General features: G+C 41.5%; 1 protein-coding gene across 1 annotated transcript in view; it reads right to left on the bottom strand.

The window, feature by feature from the left end:
- The window catches only part of bmp6 (bone morphogenetic protein 6), a 56,125-nt gene that overhangs the window by 14,000 nt on the left and 21,245 nt on the right, over positions 1-20,880 (bottom strand). Inside the window, exons 2-4 of the mRNA XM_008277955.1 lie at positions 7,880-8,072; positions 2,582-2,730; positions 2,199-2,399 (exon numbers count right to left, since the gene is read on the bottom strand). Coding sequence (XP_008276177.1) covers positions 2,199-2,399; positions 2,582-2,730; positions 7,880-8,072 — 543 coding nt within the window. The remainder of the gene's footprint in view (positions 1-2,198; positions 2,400-2,581; positions 2,731-7,879; positions 8,073-20,880) is intronic.

The following is a 20,880-nucleotide window of genomic DNA, read 5'->3' on the forward strand; positions in this document are numbered from 1 at the left end:
GTAGAGGAGAGTACAGGTCTAGAGCCAAAACTGAACATGTGGTAAACTCAAAACTGTCCTGCAGCGTAACAAATGATAAGTCTTTGTTCTGTGTGATGTCGGCCTAAGCTTTCATCTAATGCAATTACTGAGAAAAAAAGCCCTGCAGGAATTTAACTTCCAACCTCTTGTGCTAACAGTAGCACAGCGTAACCTACTGAGAAAGTCACTGCAGATACTGTGCACAAACAGAAAACAGAGCCAACGTATCCCAGCAAACGGCTTGCAGAGAGTAGCAGTGAGAACAAACCCAACTTGTCCTACAAGTACTTCTGTATACCCTGCAGATGGTAGACCCATTAAACAGCGTAGCAGAAGAAGCAAAGCAGAGGTAAATCGCTTCCCAGGTATAGCTGGCCAAGACAAGCTATTTGCAGCTCTGTGTCAACGCACTAAGTTGTGTTTCGGGCACCAGAGGACCAAAAGTGAGTCAGTTCTGGCAGAGATTTGGTGAGATTTTGGGGGCCAACACTGAAAACCCCAATCATTAGTTAGCAGCACTGTGGATTCAGTCTCAGACCCCGGAACCAGCACTGAAATACTGTTTTACAAGTCTAACATGAGTCCAGCAAGCAGGTGCGCTGATTTTGGAGAGCCACTACCTATTTTGGCTACCTGAGGTTTAGCTGCTGCATAACCTTATTTGAGATATTTAAATGTAACGACACTGATTGCTATGAACAGCATTTTATGTAAATTTTCTTTGTAAACTCAGTTTGGCCTATCTTTCTACTCGTAGAATTATGTTGACACTGATTTCAGACTGATCACTTGTGATGGAAGTCTATAGTACTTTCTGACCAATTTTAGTCATTGAAGTTCTATGTATGATCTAGCAGCCAGCTGTTTCTAAAAACTGCCTTCATATTGGACAATTCTGCACCTCACAATTTATGGACTCTCTATGTGGCATGGCAGAGAGAAAGTTCCATCACTTCTTAGACTTCAAAATAATGTATGTCTCCTCCTAAAGCAAGACTTATAAACATGTTTTTATTGAATGTAAGAAAAGTTAGAAAACTTCAACTTTCAGAAATATCCCCTATACTTAAAGTATATGGAAGTGGCTGCCTGGTAGAGACATTTTATTTAGCATCCAGGGCTCTGCTCTGACATAAAGCAGGCTCAAAATTTTTGTGCTGCAGAGGCTTATTAATAGCATGATGCTTCATCTGTCAAATTAGGCAAGGATCAGAAAATATTAACAGCGGCCTCACTGAGCACCGCAGCAGGCGCACAATGAAGTCTCACAGGAGCAGCTTAGCTTTAAGCGCTGGAAAGTCTGGCCAGAATTACACAGCAAGTGAAAGGTGGGCGGATTAGGGTTTGATTTAATTTCAAAAGCTTGCGGAGCTCATAACACCAGCCTTATACCTGCTCATTACATCATCTGCTGAGTAGGAAGAGGAGGACTGATGAGGGGGGTTCAGAGGATGAGGTCACCTGTCAAGACAGATTCACTGTCTGCGTCCTAAATCACTGAATATTCAGCCGGCCGCTATTTTGTGCCGTTTTGCCATGTTGTCGTAAATCTCCAGTGAGAATTACTTTACCATTTATGACTGGTTTAAATGGCACCACAAGGAAACACAAAATTGTCATTATCATTCACTTTTTATGTCATGTTCCTCTTTGCACTCTGTCCCCAAAATCATCCATTTATCTCATCCTCCTGTCTTTGTTCTTTTATTGTCATCCCTTTGTGACTTAAATTTGTAGCCAAATCCACACACCAGCTGTGTAATTGAGCCTGTGTGGAGTGGTGCAACAGAAAACACCTTCATATATAACACATCTTATACATACTGCTTTGAAAAACCTCATATTCTCTGCTCAAGACACAGGTTTTAGGATGCACTGCTCTACTCTTAATTCTCACAGGGAAGCTACAGTAAAAACAGATTTTGGATCATCATCATCCTGGCCTAGAACATCTGATGGAGGCTGATTAGAGAGAGATCCGGCAGCAGTCAGGTCCAATTCATCAAGCAACTCACAGAGAAATACTTCAACTAGACTTAAACACATGCTACTCATCCACTGATCTCAACAGGTTAAATATCCGTTATGGTTCTAGCGAGGTTACACTGAGGTCAGTTTTTTGCCTGATTGCTTTCACGGTTGCGTTTGTGTGATTAGGTCAGCTGAGGTTCAAGTACCTGCTGGGCCCGGCCCTCTGGATCCGTCCTGAGGCTGTGTGGATCGGTTGCGGTTCTGCTGGCGTTGACGTTTTCCACCAGTGGAGCGGGCGGAGCGGATGTGCACCTCGCTGACTTTGAAGAATGCCACCATGAAGGGCTGCTTCTCCAGTGCACCGTCACGTCCTACGAGCCCTGCCTCCTTAGAGCTGATGCTCTGGCCTGCTTTGAACGAGACAGCGCTTAAAAACTACACTTGGTAAAATATTCCCACAATGAGTCTGCTGACTAAATTATCATTAGCAGGTATGAATGTATTTTTTCATTCAGCTATAGATTTAGGCTGTAAAATTGTGTGCAATATGCAAAAAAAAATAATAACAATTTATTCGTGAATCTCTTACCGCTGCTGGTCTCCACGCTGACCTGCAGGCCCAGGTTGTGCACTGGGCTCATCACCCATAGGTTGCTGGTGGCAGTGATGTCAAACTCCAGCCAGCCCTCCTCAGACGCCCACAGCCGACGAGACTCCAGCAAGAACAGATCTGCCTCTCTGGGGAAAAAAAAAAAAAAGTCATCTGTGGCTAGTAGTTGGAGCGAGGACAGTCTGAAGTGCGCTGATGAGTTAAAGCATCCATGGGCTAAAGATTCACACTAAACTTCCAGCATATTGTAATTAAATCTGTCTTAGAGGAAACAAGACTGCTGCACTTTCTCTTTGATTTGTTGTCAGGCTTTGGAAAATGTAGCACGTGACGGGAGACTGTAGCCAGTGGGTTAGATGGACAGCTTTGACTCAGGTTTGAATCCTGGCGGGAGTAACAAATTACTGTGGACTTTTGACTTGACTGTCTTTGTGCATGCTCCCACACATGAGTAAAAAAAAGTTGCTTTATAAACATGCTTTATGTAGTTGTTGGTACATTGTATTGAATCTATAGAGAAAAACATGGAGGTGAAAAAGACTGTCATCGAGGTCTTAGTACATAAGAAAGACCAGATCTACCTCTTTAAGAAGCCAAAGGAAACGCAGAAGCTCTTGGTTTGTATCAGGGTAACAGTATCATAACAAAATGACAGGAAGATGGATAACTGCACTTAACAGAAAATGCTGGAATACACTGCATTCTCCTCCACTGTAGATCTGACCTTAAAGCCTACCTCTCCGAGGGACTGGGAAAGGGAAGGAAATAAAAATTTGGTATCAGGCTACATGTATGTTAATATCATCTACTCTATTTTGTGTGAAGGAAATCAGGCTTCAAAATGCAGGAATGTGTCAAATGGAGGGGAGGGAAAAAAACGGGAGTATTTAATGAAAAGAGAGCAGAGGAGATGTAAGGAAAAGACAGAGTGTGAGTGATAAGAGGGACTGTCCTCCCACTGTCCCATTACAGTAGTAATAACACAGCGGCGGGCCTGTCGGACCCTCCTCCAGCACCGACATCAAAGCCTCGCAATCATCCAGGTGTTTGGAGAATGCCCCTGCAGTCATGCTTCAGCAGCCCTTCTTTATTGGTCATTAATGAGAGTGTTTCGGACAGCTTCCCTATGAGCCTCTACACCTTGTTTTCCTCCACGCACACGCAACGTCCACCACACTGCTTGGTTCGTGCATTCATCCCATCAGCTGCTGATGTTTCTGCTTCGTTGTTATACACCGCTGGCATGATGAAGGACAGCGGGAAGTCCATCAGAGAGCCGCCTGCAGGGGGAAGGCCGCTGAGAGCCTACTGTAAAACTTCTTATTGACTGACTGCTTAAATGAACTGGAATAATAAGGTCAAGAGTCAAAGTTGTGCTTTTTTCTACTATCGGTCCCCTTTATAAGTCTTGTCAGTGGCTGTTGGTAAAATTGTTATGCAAGGTGGGACAGTGTAGCTCACAGCTGGTCGGGATATTTCATGTGCTTTCATCTTTAAAACTGTTGGAAAGGCACACTTGTAAGACTGTAAAAGCAATATGTAGGTCCAATGTTAGGAGGGAAGAAGTTCTATAAGATTAATATGTCTTTTTAAAAACTGGATCTAAATCTCTGTATAAGCAGCAACTTAGGAATCAGAAAAGAGCATGAAATAAATGCATTAAAAAAAGTTAGATACATTATATAAGCTGAAAAAATGCTGCAGAAGGGGTTTTGGTCAGTAAAAGTGGCTGCTGCAGCAGCCTGCCTTTTCTCAGTACAACATCGGGCTTGCCACATTTTTGGCATTGTAATCTCTCGCATTCCTTGCCTGCTGTTAAAGAAACCACTCCAATCATATGAAAAGTACAAAGGGTGTCAAGCTAATTAAGCACTCTATCATTACGACTTGGAGTCAAAACAGGAGTCAGGTTTTAACTGGAAGGAGGGGCACGAGAAAGTTAATAGGCTTCCCGCTGATGGGGCGATTACAAAAGGTACAGTTTGGCAAAAAGGCGGACAATAGGAAAAACAGCAAAAGACTTTACAGCAAATCTTACTTGTATATTTTTGTCATATACCTCAGACAACAGTTTCAGCACTGAGGAAAATGGAATGTCAAATCTGAGCAATTAAAACTTTGACATCATATATTGATGCTGTATTTTCAGTTCATGCATCCAAGTCTTTTTTTTCTCTCTCTCTCTCTACCTGATTGTGAGCAATGCTGGCTGTTATTTTCTTCAAGCTTAAAAAAAAAAAAAAAAAAAAAAACTGGTCTACAATAATACAGAAACTGGAGATATATGGGCCCTTTAATCTCCAAATATCTCCAAAAATAAAAGGTTGTACCTCCAGGCTAGAGAGCACAAACCAACCATTGTAGGGATAAAGGAATGCAGCAAATAAGTAGCTCTTGATACAATATAAACCTTTTGACAGACAGAAAAATATACTTTGCCAACATCTATAGCTAATGTTCTTATACGTCTTTAATTCTGGAGTGTCTCAACTTTGGCCTGGAACTGCACTCTGAAAACATTTGGAGTTAGAGACCCCCATCTTATGGTGTTTTTGTTTCTTGCCATGATTTAACACAAAATAATATATTAATGAGATGCGCTAGTTCTCTATTCGTGAAAAGGCTTTAAGAAGAATGTTTCTTTGATGCGTATTCACTGACAAACAAAATATACAGAGCTACATAAGATGCTGGACTAAAAATGTATATCAGACATTCTCTTCATGTTAGTGTTGCTTCTCGGTGGGCGGGCTTGACAAAACACAAATATCATTCAGAAATCTTGCTGAATGTTTATCTGCCCCTGCCGATGTAGTGTAAATGTTTGGCATGTATTAGCTGTGCTCATTTGGAGGACGGGAGGATTTTGAAGCTGTGCTATTTCTGTAAGATGGGGTTTTGCTTGATTTTACATTATAAACATGGCAGCAGCCCAGAGTATATGCAACACACACGCAGAATGAAACGCGCAGGGAGAGGACACATTTTTTTAAATTGTAGCCTTTACCTTTTCGTAGCCAGAAAAAGTCAACTCAACACACTTGCTGTTTTCAGTAACACCCTATTTTATGTTGACATTGTTGATTCCCGTCAAGAACACAGTGCAACCCCTCTGCAAGCCTGCTGGACCCACCCATGGATGCATCAGAACTTAAGATTCCACTCAAGATCCAGGAGTTTCATAAGATGCAAAACATGCTAAGCTGAATAACAGGGAAATGTGTATAAAATGACCAAAACTGTGGACCTCAATCTGCACAAGAACCAAACTTCAAGTCAATCTGGAGTCTTACCTCTTCTTATATAATACAATATGTTATGAAGAGTAGCATTTTCTACTTGGAAATAAATGTATTTATCAATCAGTACATTGTTAGTGACGCTGACTATAGCTGGACATTATTAACAGCCATCCTGTGCCCAAATGTATATGGTTTTAATGCGGCCTATTTCCCCATTGTTGACATTGTTTTCATGGCAAGAGTGACTGCTTGCTGTTGAGTTCACTTATTAACATTGCAGCAGAGAATTTATCAGCCTTTAAATCACAGTTAGATTATGTTTTGTTTTCTCCAGTGCATAATTTCTACAACTTGTACATATAGAAGAACATGTTTGAGTCAAAAATAAATACGGACTGTCTGCCTCATTTTCAAAAACAGATGATGTAATGCTTGTGGTGTAATCATGCACCAGGGTTCAGGGGTCACATGATGCAACTGACTACTGATAAATGATGACATTTCCCCCATTTGGTTTAAATTCCTTTTGACTGTATTGCCTGTCTTGAAAATGTATGTTGCTTAAAAGTCATATAGTTTTCCTAACACAAATATTTCCATACCCGTGATCTTGAATAAAAATCAATGTTGATGTGGACATTCAGTGTGAAAGAAAAAGTGAACTTTGTTCAATGTGTTCAAATCAAATCAAATCAAATCAAATCAGGTTTATTGTCATTTTGCTGTACATACACAGTAGTGCAGGCAAAATGAGAGAGCGTTTCTTCAGGATCATTCACTCAGCAAGTTTTGCAGAATGCATGCCTGGGATAAGACACTAAACGTCCGCGTCCATGCGTGCCGCCATTCATTGAACATGGCGAACCTCTTCAGGTCCTGGTAGGTCTTCAGGGACACAAAGACACACACGATGGTGAAGCTGCAGATGCTGCCCAGAGCTAGCTGTTCGTCTGTCCGCTTGGAATAATGTCGTCCCCTCCAGCTGCATGTCCATCTGGGATGTTGTCATGGAGCCATGTTTTTGTTAAAGCAAACACACAGCAGTCCCTCCACTCTCTGCAGGCTTCTCCCAGCAAACGTAGTTCGTCCAGCTTGTTGTGGAGGGGGCAGAGATTGGAGAGTAGGAGCAACTGTCCTGCTGGTCTGGAGGGCTTAACCTTTAGCATGAATCCCGGCTCTCTTCCTCCTCCTTTGTTTACATTCGTTTGCTTGCGCTTCCTTCTCTCTTGGGTAACTGCTGGCATAGTCTCCGATCGTACTCCGCGTTGGTGTAGTATGTCCAAATCACAACCGATCGCTGCAATTCCAGCGCTGTTCACTGTCCTGACGCTCAACAAAGTCTCCTGGCCGCAAGTTTAAATGTCTGGGATAGACAAGACACTCAAAACGTTCATTTTCATCGTCTCCTGAAGTGGCCACTGTGTCTATGCGTGCCACCATCACCAATATATCTCACAGTTCTCTCACAGATATAAAATGTCTATCCATCCATCCATCCATTATCTATACACTGCTTAATCCTCACTAGGGTCGCAGGGGGGCTGGAGCCTATCCCAGCTGACTTAGGGCGAAGGCAGGGGACACCCTGGACAGGTTGCCAGTCTATCACAGGGCTACACTTAGAGACAGACAACCAAGCACACTCACATTCACACCTACGTCCGTAGGTTTACAATCACCAATTAACCTCAACATGTTTTTGGACTTGTGGGAGGAAGCCAGAGAACCCGGAGAGAACCCACGCTGCATGGGGAGAACATGCAAACTCCATGCAGAAAGATCCCGGTGTCCCCACCAGAACGCGAACTGGCAACCTTCTTGTTGCGAGGCAACGATGCTAACCACCGCTCTAAACTTTAGACTTGTCGCATTTACGTTTATTTTTTTGCAATTTGGTGCAAATAGAGGAATTTTAGCTTACAATACAAAGGGCAGATATGTTTGGATTGTAATTTCAAAAGTAATTAAGTGAAATATAGGTTTCATCAAGGTGACTGGGCGAAGTGAGAAGCTAACAAGTGTGTTTATGTGTTACCTGTCAGGATGCTCCTTGACCACCTGGTAGACTTTGAGTAGGAAGGTGTCATTGCGGAAGGCGCGGCTCACACACTCCTTGTAGAGGCGAAACTCAGCTGCGGTGACAGCCTCGCCCTCTGGGATCTGTGAGAGGTTGAACTTAAACTCCTTGTGGTGACGCCGCTGTGGAGAGAGCTCCCTGTCGTACTCCACTGTGGGATGGAAACACACACACAGACATACAGGATCATAACATTACTCACAAAGAGGAAAAGACGGGGAAAGATAATACAGCTAAACTATTATTAACTGTCTCTGTGAGGCTAAATGCAGCTTCTGCTCCTGTTCATGAAGGAAAAAGGATTAGAATTGAGCAGACAAATGAAGCGCCACCTACACCTTTTATTGCCTTTTGACCTATACAATGCCGATCAGTAGCTTGCCTCAACTTGATGCATGATGCATTTGATGGAAATAGGAACAAAATGCATATTTACAAACAGGGTTTCTTTGTAAATACACAGTAGTGAATGATAAGCGGATATCCTTTTCAGAGACGCTGCACTGAGGTGGACCATGGAAGCCTTTAAAGCATGTAAAACGTGATTTACACATAAAGTCTTAATAGCTTTTGTGGCTTCTGCTTTCCCTAAATAAATCCCTGTTATCATCAGTTCAGAGCAAAAGGCCATGATTTTTTCAGCAGCAGCAAACTTAGAGACATTCTGCAACCACTTCTGACAGCGTGAAATGACAAAAACCAACAAATGCTTTCCCGCCTATGTTTTTCAGTGCAATATGGGCCATAATGATAATGTGCTCTCTGGGGAATTGGTTCCTGTCTCTGCTGAGAGTTCTCTCCCACAGCAAAGGGCCTGTCGAGTCGACTGATACGTAAATGAATGAAGAGGGACATGTTGTATGCAATTAGAAGGTCACGCACGGAAATACCCACGCTGACATTATCAGGAAATGTTAAGCCTGTGTGCTTTTTTTCTGCAAAACTCTCAAAAAAGTCCCTCTTCGGTCATTGATTAAACCCCTAAAATCTCATCTCTGTTCATCACAATTATGTATTTTTTGAAAAAAATACTTTCTTGCCTTAAAATGGCTTTGATGCAGCTCAACAGTATTACCTCCTTTGGTAGTCGTGGATCTATTAATCTCTCCACCCACCTTTCTGCCGAACACTGTAGCTCAAGCACACCAGCTCACATCTGACTTTGCTCTGCACTACTTTCCACTGCAAAATTTAAAGTTTGAATACTGGAGTAATTCACCCATAAAAGTTTGAACCAGAAACAGTTGGACCAATTAACATAGGGGTCTATGGGGATTGACTTGCTTTTGTAGTCAGCCTCAAGTGGCCATTTGAGGAACAATGCTTTTTAGCACTTCCATGTTGTCTTCATTTTACCACCATGACGGTGGGTGCATGGCCTCAAGCAAGTTGACAGGATTGCTCCCTTTGGTTTGTTCCAGGTGTCTGCTGACCGTCATTATTAAGCTGCAATTTCAAGGCAGAAATTCTCAGTGGTGGTGTTGACTTCTTCATGACGTGATATAAAAACACCATATGGACAATTGAACAATATGAATAGAAAAAGTTGATCTTTGGTGTTGAATGCCTTGAATACCCAAAACACATCTCAGCACACTCTTACGACTCGTACTTCATCATAGATTTAAATAGTTTCTTCTCTCCACTCGGTGCCGTGTGGTTCAGCAGCCCTTAGTTTCACCACCACTGTAAGTGCAGACAGACCAGGAACCAGAGCTAGATGTATACGACCACCTCCGTTTTTCACCTACAGCGGGACTAAACATAAATCCCCACCATCGTGCATGTGCGTTCATTCCTTTACTACAGCTGCTAAATAGTTTTACATTTTATGGAAATACACATTCTCGGCAAGAGCCACATTTTAAAAAAAATCATTTGACCATTCTATCTGTATGATAAATACAGAGGAACAGGCAGCAGACAGGAAATAGTGGGAAAATGTTTGTCTGAATCTAGTCAAATATGCCAACCAACAACTCTAAAGTTGTCCAACAAGATTTGTTATATCCTAATCCGACTAACTTAGTAGAAACAATAACTCTCAGATAGAATTTTTAATCTGAGACATAAGAATGTAAATAAAATTTGGAGGAAAAATACAAGAATATAATTTTCTCACACATGTATAAGCACAGTGCTCTTCTACACACAGTCTGTTCCTTTCATTATCATTTTTAAACACCAAATAGATGATACTTTATGATTTGATACCATAAAAGCAGAGGTTAGTCTATATTTTGTTTTAACAAGTTTGAATAATCATATTGGATACTTTAACAGCCCAATGCGTAGGTAAGAAAAATTTGTTTTTGTACATTAGCCAGGGTTGTAAAAAAAACTTTCTGGTAATTTTATGATGTGGGGACCCACCCAAAATGGACCAATGACACATTTTGTTCCCCGAGTCATAGCAGAAGAGAAAATTGTGTTGATGTGAGAACACTGGGACCAATCAGACTCTCCCAGAAGTGTCAGCCCCACCTTGTACCCACACCCAGGAAGGTCAGAGCTCCCCTCATCCCCAGACAATTCCAACTTACATAAATGCTGACCTTAAGTAACAACTGGAGCACGAAAGGCAGGGAGGAAGGACATGTCATTCTGGCTTTTGCTGCATTTCTAAGGGTTCTGGCTTGGTCAAAACAAATTATGATAATGAAGCACTGAATTCAATTGAAGCAGATTTACGTCTGAGCTCCACACTTCAAACACTTTCCGTTGCAGCAAGCGAAACCACCTTTAGTGAACGAGATGTTATTCCCATCAGTGTCACCGTGACTTCTATCAGATGTGACAGTGACCATTTCATCATCTTACTCCACGAGCTGCCCACACACACATGTTGCACTGACTGCGAATGATATTGGCTCTGCTCTTGCGTTGAAGGGTAGATAGACGAGCAAAGCTTGTGTGTCAGTGTGGAGGCTTTAAACAGAGGTCATGGTACTCTAAATGACTTTACAACACTCATTCCAACACCTCTGGGCTTACACCGAGAGCTTGAAGTCTGATATTCCCTATTTAGCAATCAAGGAGCTTTTTGGCTCGAAAACTCTGATAAAGTGTAGGTTGGTGAGAAGGTCAGGAGGAGTTTCACAAGTATCGGACATTTATTACATTTGCTGCAACATATGTTAAGTGTACAAAATAAAAAATCAGACACCTGTACTGAAAGTAATGAAGCATAGCATCATTTTAAAGCCAATATGTCTCAACTACTATAAGACTGACTGTCATGAAATTTGGTACAGACATTCATGTTACTTCCAGGATGAACTGGAAGAAATATTGTGAACCTTTAATTTGTTGGTTTAAAACATTGGTTTACGGCCACTCACATGTCCTTCAACCTGCAAAACTAATGACAGTCCATCTCCTCTGTTGGACTCTGTGTTTATTGTCATTGTGAGTATGTTGGCATGTTGGTGCTCGCTCATGGTTTGTATACGGATCATCCACAGTATTACAGTCACCTGCCTAATATTGATGTGGAATCTCAGGGAGTGTCCTGTGGTGTCTGGCACCAAGTTGTTGGGTCATTTAAGTCCTATAGGTTGGGGGGACGGTCAATCGGATTGGGAATGTGGGAGTTTGGTCTACGTCTTGGGTTCTTTGTCTTGTTCACTCGGCTGTTCCAAAGCAGTTTTGGCAGTGCAACAGGGCACATCGTCAACAGGGAGGAAGGTGCCAAAAGAACCACCACCATTACTTTTTACCTGTGGTTTTAATGTTGTACCTAATCTGTGTACAGTTGCTGTTCGATGGCATTTACACCACGCTAGCAGAACGACATAAATGAGACACTTGTGACAGTATTATTCCCTGTTGGATTCCCCTGTACTAGCCTTGCAATCACAGCAGCAAAATACAAATTAAGCTGATATTTGTCTATTTGTAAAATATTTATAGGAATACACTCAGTGGATCTGGTTGCTTTGTAGCGGCTTTACAACAGGTTCAACTACAGACTAATGTTAGTAGTTTTCACACTAGGCTGGTGCTTTATTAACAGCCTCACTCTGGGAGTTATCTAGTGTCACCATAGTTCTCCGGTGAAGCAGCAAAGGTGTTAACAGACAAGAATTCAGCTGGCAACTTCTTCTACTTTGTATTTCCTGAGAAGTGCTACAAAATTTGACAATGATCATGCCAGCGGAATGAAAAAGATTTCAGTCAAGGACAAAACTGTTTTCACTAAAGTGAAAAATGTATGCAGCGATTTCATTAGGTTTTAATGAAATTTGCAGGACACATTTCTTTTAATATCTACTTTCCTCATATCCAAACAAAATTGCCAGGAACTGCTGAGCTCACTCCACAACTCACCAGCCTGTTCAAATCAATCATTCTGGTAATCTCAGAGCAGGGAGTCATTTTCAGCAGCGTCTAGATGAAGACAAACAATTAAAATTTTGAAATATGAAGACAAACACAGTCTCACATTATGGCACGTTTTATCACTGCAGCCCTCTGCATAGCAGCCTGGGAGTCGCAGCATTTGCCGTTAAGTAGCATTCCAGCTGCTTCTCCACCCTCTCAGCTTGAAATTCAATTGAAATCCACTGAGGTTTTGCATCTAAAATCAAAGGGTAGTCTTCACACAATACATACAGGGAGCGTAACCTCAGTGCTAATCCACCATGATGTGAGCTTTGAGACAGGAACACACAGAAGGGAAAAAGGATTTAGATTTGGATGATTCAGGGAGGAATTCATTTAAAGTGATTCTAAAGTTGGGAAAACAGTGATTATATTAGTGATTTGGTGCAAACAGGGCTCACTGAATCCTCCAGGAAATTAGTGTACATATGTCATACATGTGCAGACTAACTTGTGCATGTATTTTACGGCTTCTTATATTCCCATCGCTGAGTTCGTGAGAAAGTACACAAAAACATAAAATGACTAAGTTAATGTTCCCTGGAACTGTTTTCCCTTTCATTTTCACCCCTTTGAATGCTGAGAGGCAGCCGCAGTTAGCCAGAAAACCTGACAGTACTGGGGAATTTCTCTGATGATTCACCTAAATGTTGTGGGGTGATTTAATCTGCTATGAGAAACAGAGAGACACAAGAGACAGAAAGAGAAAAAGAAGAGAGGAGAGGAATAAATGATGGTGATAAAGGCAGAAAAGATATATGAATTAAGGTTTTGAGAAATGGCAGATGAAGAAAGGGAATGAGAGTAAAAGAAAAGTGGTGAAAGAAAGAAAAACTGTAAGGAAAAGAGATAATAAAAGAGAGGCAGATAGATTAAGGACTGTTTTCTTTTTTAAGGAATAAACTTGATAATGCACGAATGGATTTGCTGAATGGAAACAGTAATACCTCAAAGAGGACGAAAAAAAAATCTGTTAGAATAACACAAGAAGACGGTGACAGGGGGACAATTTGATAAGATGACAAGACCAGATGAAGAAAGGCAAAGTCAGATGTCACAGAGAAAAATATTAAGAGGCCAGTGGGACAGAACTGAGGGAGAAAAGAGGAACGAGAAATACTGGGATGCGATGAGAGGAGGAGCGACAGAGACAGTTAGTGACAGGAAGAAAGTGAGATGGACGATTCGCAGATTCACTTGGACCGCTTTGACGGGAGCTGTTCTCTCGTTTCCACCTGCGCAACGTCTGGCTCTGCTGTCCCATCCCTGCAACTGTAGGTTGCAGGGACCCCCCCCACACACACACACACAAATGGCCTCAAAACTTTCTGATCCGGAGTATATTTTGTTTGTGTCCAAGTTAGTTCCTATTCACAGCCTTTACTTGATGGTTCATTAAATGCATCTATATAATAAACAATGACATAATTCTTTTCAGTGTTGTTTTGTGAGTGGTCATGAATGGCTAATAAATTAAGTCACATCAGAAATAAATTTCTAAATATATTAAGAACATCTCTGGAGGTTTGGATAATTTTCTGTAAATTGCATAAAAATCTGATATCATCAGACTGTAAATCAGTTTCAATGGACCCCCTGCATTTTTCGGAAACAAAAACCCCAGCCCTCTACAAACCAGCTCGAGAAAAGGTGGTCGTACTTGCAAACAAGCTGGAGCTTCATCCTGGCAGATTGGGATTTTTTTTATGAACTGGAATGCATGTGCCGATAACAAGCAAAGGAAGGAAAAAGGGAAAAGGTGCTGAAAGAAAGACTGGTGAGTGAAACTTTGAGCCAGGCAGCTGTCTGTGCAGGGAGAGGAGGGCAGGAAAAGCAGACAGACAAACAGATGGGTCAGAAGATGAGACCAAAAGGACTCTGACAGTGACTGATGAGCACAACCAAACAAATTATCCAAAACAAAGCTGCCAGGAGAGGTATTTGGAAATGTTCAACCACTGAGACATCTGAGGTTTTCTGCAAGATATAATGACTCTGTTTAGAGGAGACTGTAAGTTTGCAGAACATCTACAGTTAAAAAGCAGCTATATGACGAACTAAAGGAAAAAGAACTCCCAAAAAGAATAATATGGCCTCTTTATTAAACAATTAAACAAAAAAAGTTTAAAGGTGCCATCACCAAATTTGGAGGTGTGATGTGGAGGCAGAAAACGAGTAAAGCAGAGAGTGGGAAAGTATACGAAATAAAATAATCAAGGATTGGTGGTTAATCTGGAGGAATAAAATAGCCAGGAGGAGGAGAATAGCAGTGTTGGTCAACATGAAGCAGAGAAAGCAGGACTATCCAGAAGAGGCCCTGTGGTGTTTGAGTGGCAGACTTGTCTGTGGTCAGTGGTCAGCGCTTCAGCTCGCACTCCTAATGCCGCACAGCCAATCCCTCAGAGGCCGACGACTGTCTGCTTCAAATCACTCATGTCCTTCAACCGCAGAGCAAAACAACCTACAACCACCTAATCTCACCAAAATACTCTGTCGCCCTTCATCAACACTCAGGTGGTACTTTTAACTAAAGGGAACATTATGGAAGGTTTTCTGAAAAGTAAATACGACAGCAGACAATACCTGTTCATTGTAAAGAGGGGGATTATTGAAGGCTGCCACCATCAAAGTGAAGTTATGGCTTTTTTATTGACGACATTTGAGAATTAGCGATCAAATCAGGATCTTCTGAATGCATTGAAATGCTAATGGATAGTATTGCTTGTCGTATCTGTTGCTGTAATATAGATTACAGAGAACAGAGCACCTGTGACCCAGATAATAGAGTCTTAAGGGAGCTTTTATTACATCTGTCAGCAAGATTTTACTAAGTACCAGTTTGATGACAGAGAGATTTGGTTCATACTGCCAATTTAAACAGGAGTTTTTTTTCACCCTCCTACAGTTGCAGACATAAAACACTCGTGCAATTAATTTCACTTCAGCCATATGATGTTTTCAAGCAAGACTATGTAACTTCTGCTGAACAGACTGCAGCCACAAGTGCCTTTTACTGACTAATAGCTTGTTTAATTTTCCTTCATTTCCCAGGTTACCTAACCTTAACCGCGGGTCAAAGCGGACCATGAAATGTCATGTTTTACATTCATTCATTTCTGAAAAAAAAAAGATCCTATTTCATAAAGGGTTAATCTGCCTCTTCCTCTTCATCACAGCAGTAGAGAATAGATGCCGACATTTGATTTATGATAGAGCTAAAGTATGATTTAAAAATCATGCTGCTCTGATGTACAGTCCTAGCAGGGAGTCCTTAGTTTTTTTTCCTCTCAATGTCTCATGGAAGAAATAGGATGATTGCAGGCCTATTAAAGACAGGAACCACTGACCTTGCTGAACTAACATGGGAACAAGAAGCCAGTGTAAGCTGAGAGTTTCTCTCCAGCAAAACAAGATTCCAATACCTTCTCAATAACTAACTTTTGTGGGGGTTTTAAGCATAGAGCATGCCAAAAATCCCAAAGACCCTTATGAAAAACTTGGCATTCTAATTAAAGCTTTAATGTATTATTTTCTATCACCCGCAATGTACCACAGTAACTGAAAGAAGGGCAGAATGAAAGCGAATGAGCAAAACAAATGAGGATGTAAAAAAGAAGACATTTTCACAAACACCCTTCAATTAAATATTTGCACACCAAGAACCTGCCAACATTGTTAAAGACGTTGCGGATGGCTAAACCAATAAAAAATGTTCTGAATGTCCGAGGCATGAGAAGTATCCATCTGTGTTTATGTAATTACAGCCCATAATCTGTCTGGTTTTTCTCTCAAGTCTTGATGGTTTCTGAGGATAGGTCAGATATGTCCGTGTCTTCAATTTATTGTTAATTTCTCCAAAGTCCCATCTAATTAAAGGTTTGGCCTGTTGGATTGACTTTCTCAGGATACTTTTGCACTTGGTACAATCACAACTCTTCGGCAATCACCACTATTTCATTCAAAAGGAAAACATCTCATTAAGTGGAAAACTTTATGCTGTAAACACTAGTCTCTCTGAAGAGGCTAAATCCAGATTTTATGCCTCAAACTCTTTAACCTTTGGCATCGATGCAGTGTGGAGAGATAAAACATCGAGGCAGCTGTTGACTTTTGCCGTTTTCATTGCATGCACGCTTGCGCTGCGGCAGCGTGAGCAGCCCTAAGTGTTGCCACTATGCTTGGCTGCCGCCGGGAGCTGCTTTTTGCCTTCTGTCGAGTGTTTTGCCTCTTTGTACTGCGGCAGCTGGCAGTGTGGCTCCTGGGGTTGAGGTACGGATGGAGGGGGCTGAAGGTCCGCTGGGAGTCGTCATTGGCTTTGAGCAAGGGCATGTGAATGTGCGTGTGTCTTTGGAGACTCATCCTGTGCTCTGATCTTCTCCCCTGACCCTGCATCAAAGCCGACACACTGAGCGCTGCAGGACCAGCCAAGGGCCACTGGCAAGAGCGAGAGTTTATGTCCAGTGCATGTAGGCACACAAACATACACCCACCCCTAGACATTTCTTAAAAAGGGCTTACACACATGTAGGTAGGATAATTACACAATTACACATATGGGTACTAACGTATATAGAAGTACATGTAAAAAATGCAAAAATCACTCTATGGGATACATGAGAAAATGAGGACAAAAGGCCTGAAGTTTAAACTCCCACCCACACATGCACACACTGTCGCAGAGGTCAGCGGTGCGAGGATTCAGGGCCAGGCAGCAGCATCCGTCCATAGCGAGGATATGAAACAGTCAGACCAGCCTATTTGAAGACTGTCAAGCCCCATTAGCAAACAGAGAACAGCAGCCAACAGCTCCAGCCTGAGTGTCCAGCACAAATCAGAAAAGTGATTTTAGTACATTACTGTTTACTGATCACTGTTATGTGTTCCTGACAGACAGCTGAGAACAGCCAAGAGATATGTTTAGTGTTCAGTGGGCCAGGCACTTGCAAAGCTGGTAATGTATCAAGTAAAAGCAGTGATTTGCAAGATTTTTTGACTGGTTTGTATATATGAATATCTGTTTGGGATGCATTCCTTAAAACAAGAATCCTCTAGATTTCAGACCTCTTGGCACCTGGCTTCCTTGATTTTTTACATTTTTTTGTTGTGTGACATTATGTTACTGGTGCTCTGCACATATACAATGAGCTAGCTGACTAGGGCTGTATTCAAGTAGTGAAAAAGTTACATTGTGTGTCTTTTCCTAAACAGTTTCCCTTGAACTTAATGGAAAACATCACAAAAGTCAAGGAAGATGTGAAGGAGAATTCATAAGGACTTAGGGAAATGCAACTGTAGTGCTATAGGAGTCTAAGTGCACGTACACAACACAACGCAATCATGCGACGAAGGTTCTTGGTAACAGCAGTCAGCCATGAATGGTGCATTACTTCGAATGTTGCTGCCATAAGGAATTTTGGGATAGCATTATCTCCATTACTTTCATAAAAGATGGTGCTATGCTTAAAAAAAAAAAAAAAAAAAAAAAAGAGAAAAAAAACCTTTCAAGCATTTTTCCTTCGCTTTTTAGAGAATTCAACCAGTTGCCATCATGACTTCTGGGTCATTTCACTTAGTAAGAAACCTACTTAAATGAAAAAGGCTATTTTGATCAAAACCTAGGTATTGGATCAATGCAAAAAACATAATGTTGGCAGTTACACAGCAAATATCCAAGCTACAAGTCATAGCTTTGTATTAATTCTGGTGGTTTAAATGTACTGTTACTGGCATATGAATTTCTCCTCAAGTCGTAATCACAATCAGCTTTAGATGTAGTCGTTAGTTCTAAGTTTACGAAAATTTTAACTTTTCATAGCAGACTGAGGATCTGTCTTCATCTCACTGGGTATTTACATTTCAACCTTTAAACCTTTTGTAATTCAGATTTGATAAGGGGAACACAAGAGGCAGATGCAGGTTTAATACCAAACGTAACCCTAACATCCATCCATTATCTATACACTGCTAAATCCTCACGAGGGTCGCGGGGGGGCTGGAGCCTATCCCAGCGGACTTAGGGCGAGCCACCTTACAGCCCCTAACCCTAACATTAAGAATGATGATACATTCAGCTAAGGCTGAACAAGTAATAGATGCAACTAGGAAATCGCAATACCTGCAGTTTAAAATATGTTTATTTTAGTCTAACACAGGGTTTAAACTCTCCTGTCAGTGGTTATACCAAATTATACCGCTCTCCTTGTGAGAAACTTTCACTTTGATGTATTACACAGTGAATACTGAATTGAAGCTTGACTTTTAAAAAAAATTCTAATACAAACCCAAACACATCTGTCAGAAAAATCACAATTAGATATATTCCCCAAATGACTCAGTCCTAAATCAGCCCACAAAAAGTGCAAACACCACAAACTAATACAGCACTTCCTGAGAGCCTAACAATTCAGACTGCACACACAGACACACATACACATTCATCAATGGCCTGGATATCCAGCCTGCACTTCTTCCATTACCTCCCACAGGTTACAGTACATAATGACCTCACTGGACAGGCATCCCCAGGAACAAAGGCCCCATTTGAACCATATAATCACATTTTTCTACAGCCATCATCTTCCATATAATCCCTGAAAAACCATTTTGGTTTTTCTAAAGACCCATCCAAAACCATGACACATAATGTCAGGCGTACTGTCCCGGGACACACACAAACGCGCACACACACAAACTCACACTTATCCACAGAGGCTGAGTATTTGATTTTGGTTCCCACTACTCTAAGCTCTATCACCACTGCGCTGCATTCCATACAGGATGATAAAATGAAGTCTGGACACACATCTATCTTTTGTCGTTTTGAGATTTTCAGCCTGCGCACAATATGTGTGTGGGTTTTGTGTGTGTGTGCGTGTGTGCCTAACCTCGAGGGTAGGAGGATAATTTGCTGTAATTGCTCCTCTGCTGGGGCTTTGCTAACAGATAGATATCCAAAGTATGGCTGTTGGACTGTTTAGTATCAGTATTTTCCATCAATGTACTGACAGCCGAGTGGTAGCAGTGTCAGACTCAGCTCTCTGTTGAGTCTCCAGATGGCCTGCAGGTAGCTGGATATGTCATACCTGTGTGTCAATAGGAGATTTTATTCCATCTCTTCAAGCACTATTACTCAGGATTAAAACATGGACCCACTGGCTCAGATTCAGGGGGGCATTTGAATCACAAGGGCATGCGAATGTTTGAGTTGTTCTGCTCTTGTTAGGCCCCTTTTCCACAACAGAATCCTTCAGTTACATTAAGTTAGACAAAGTACACACACAAGGCCCCTTAATGTTCAGCAATTTCCCTGAGGTTTCCACCAAGGGGATCAATAAAGTTCTGTTCTATTCTATTATATTCTATTCTAATGTACGGTCACATAAGGAAAGGTACCATAAAATAACATAAGATTGGATAAGAGAAGTGGCCCTGCGATGGACTGGCGACCTGTCCAGGGTGTCTCCTGCCTTCGCCCTAAGTCGGCTGGGATAGACTCCAGCCCCCCCGTGACCCTAATGAGGATTAAGCGGTGTATAGATAATGGATGGATGGATGGATAAGAGAACACAATTTAAGGTAATGTGAAAGCAGAAAAACATAATGTGACAAATGATAACACAACAACTACTATAGCATAATGCAACCTTGTGAAATGCAGGCTGTTGTAACGATAGCTAGTGTAAGGTAGCATAGCATAATATACGACAGCATAAAGTAGTGTAACCTGCTGTTATTTTAAAAGATCTGACAGGTAGTTGCTGTGGGTAAATTATACTTCCATTTTGCAATTCTGTGAATAATAATTGGTAACAGGTTTTTTTCTAGAAAAAAAAAATTGTATGAGGGAGCACACTGTGTTGAAGGAGCGAAGTGACCGAGGGGGGGATGGTGTGGAAGAGGGGGGTTGCCCCCCCGTCCGCGTTGCAAAGCCTTTGAAAAATTGAAGCTTAAATGGGACATTCTGAGGCTATCTGAGAGAGAAATTTTAGCTCATGAAACTTTCGAAATCAAAACATTATCAACTGTCGAGCAATTGTTGTTTGGCTAGAATTGTAATACAACTGTACTCTGTAAATGAAAACATGACAAATACTAGTATTGGCAAAACTTCTATTTACTAGTACTTGGAATGTTCTTACATGCTCGTACTGCACCATGATACACATTCATGTACTTTAACCAGTGTAACAGTGTCAGGGAGCAAGACCCTATCATGTACACGAACCTGAGTATAACACAATGTCATGGAGTAAGACCTTATCATGCATGTACACTAACCACTGCCAGTATAACAGTGTGAGGGAGTAAGACCCTATCATACATGTACACGAACTACTCAGTATAACACAGTGTGAGGGAGTAAGACCCTAACATGTACAATAACCACTGCCAGTATCATGTATAGTAACCACTGCCGCTATCATGTACACGAATCACTGCCAGTCTAACACAGTGTGAGGGAGTAAGACCCTGGCTGTGTCCGAAATCACGCCCTATGCTCTATATAGTGCACTATATAGGGTGCACGCCATTTTGTATGGGTGTCCGAATGTTAAGTTACAAATGTTACACCCTAT

The sequence above is a fragment of the Stegastes partitus genome, unplaced genomic scaffold, assembly GCF_000690725.1.
Source record: "Stegastes partitus isolate 25-593 unplaced genomic scaffold, Stegastes_partitus-1.0.2 Scaffold111, whole genome shotgun sequence".
NCBI classification, from domain to species: Eukaryota; Metazoa; Chordata; class Actinopteri; family Pomacentridae; genus Stegastes; species Stegastes partitus.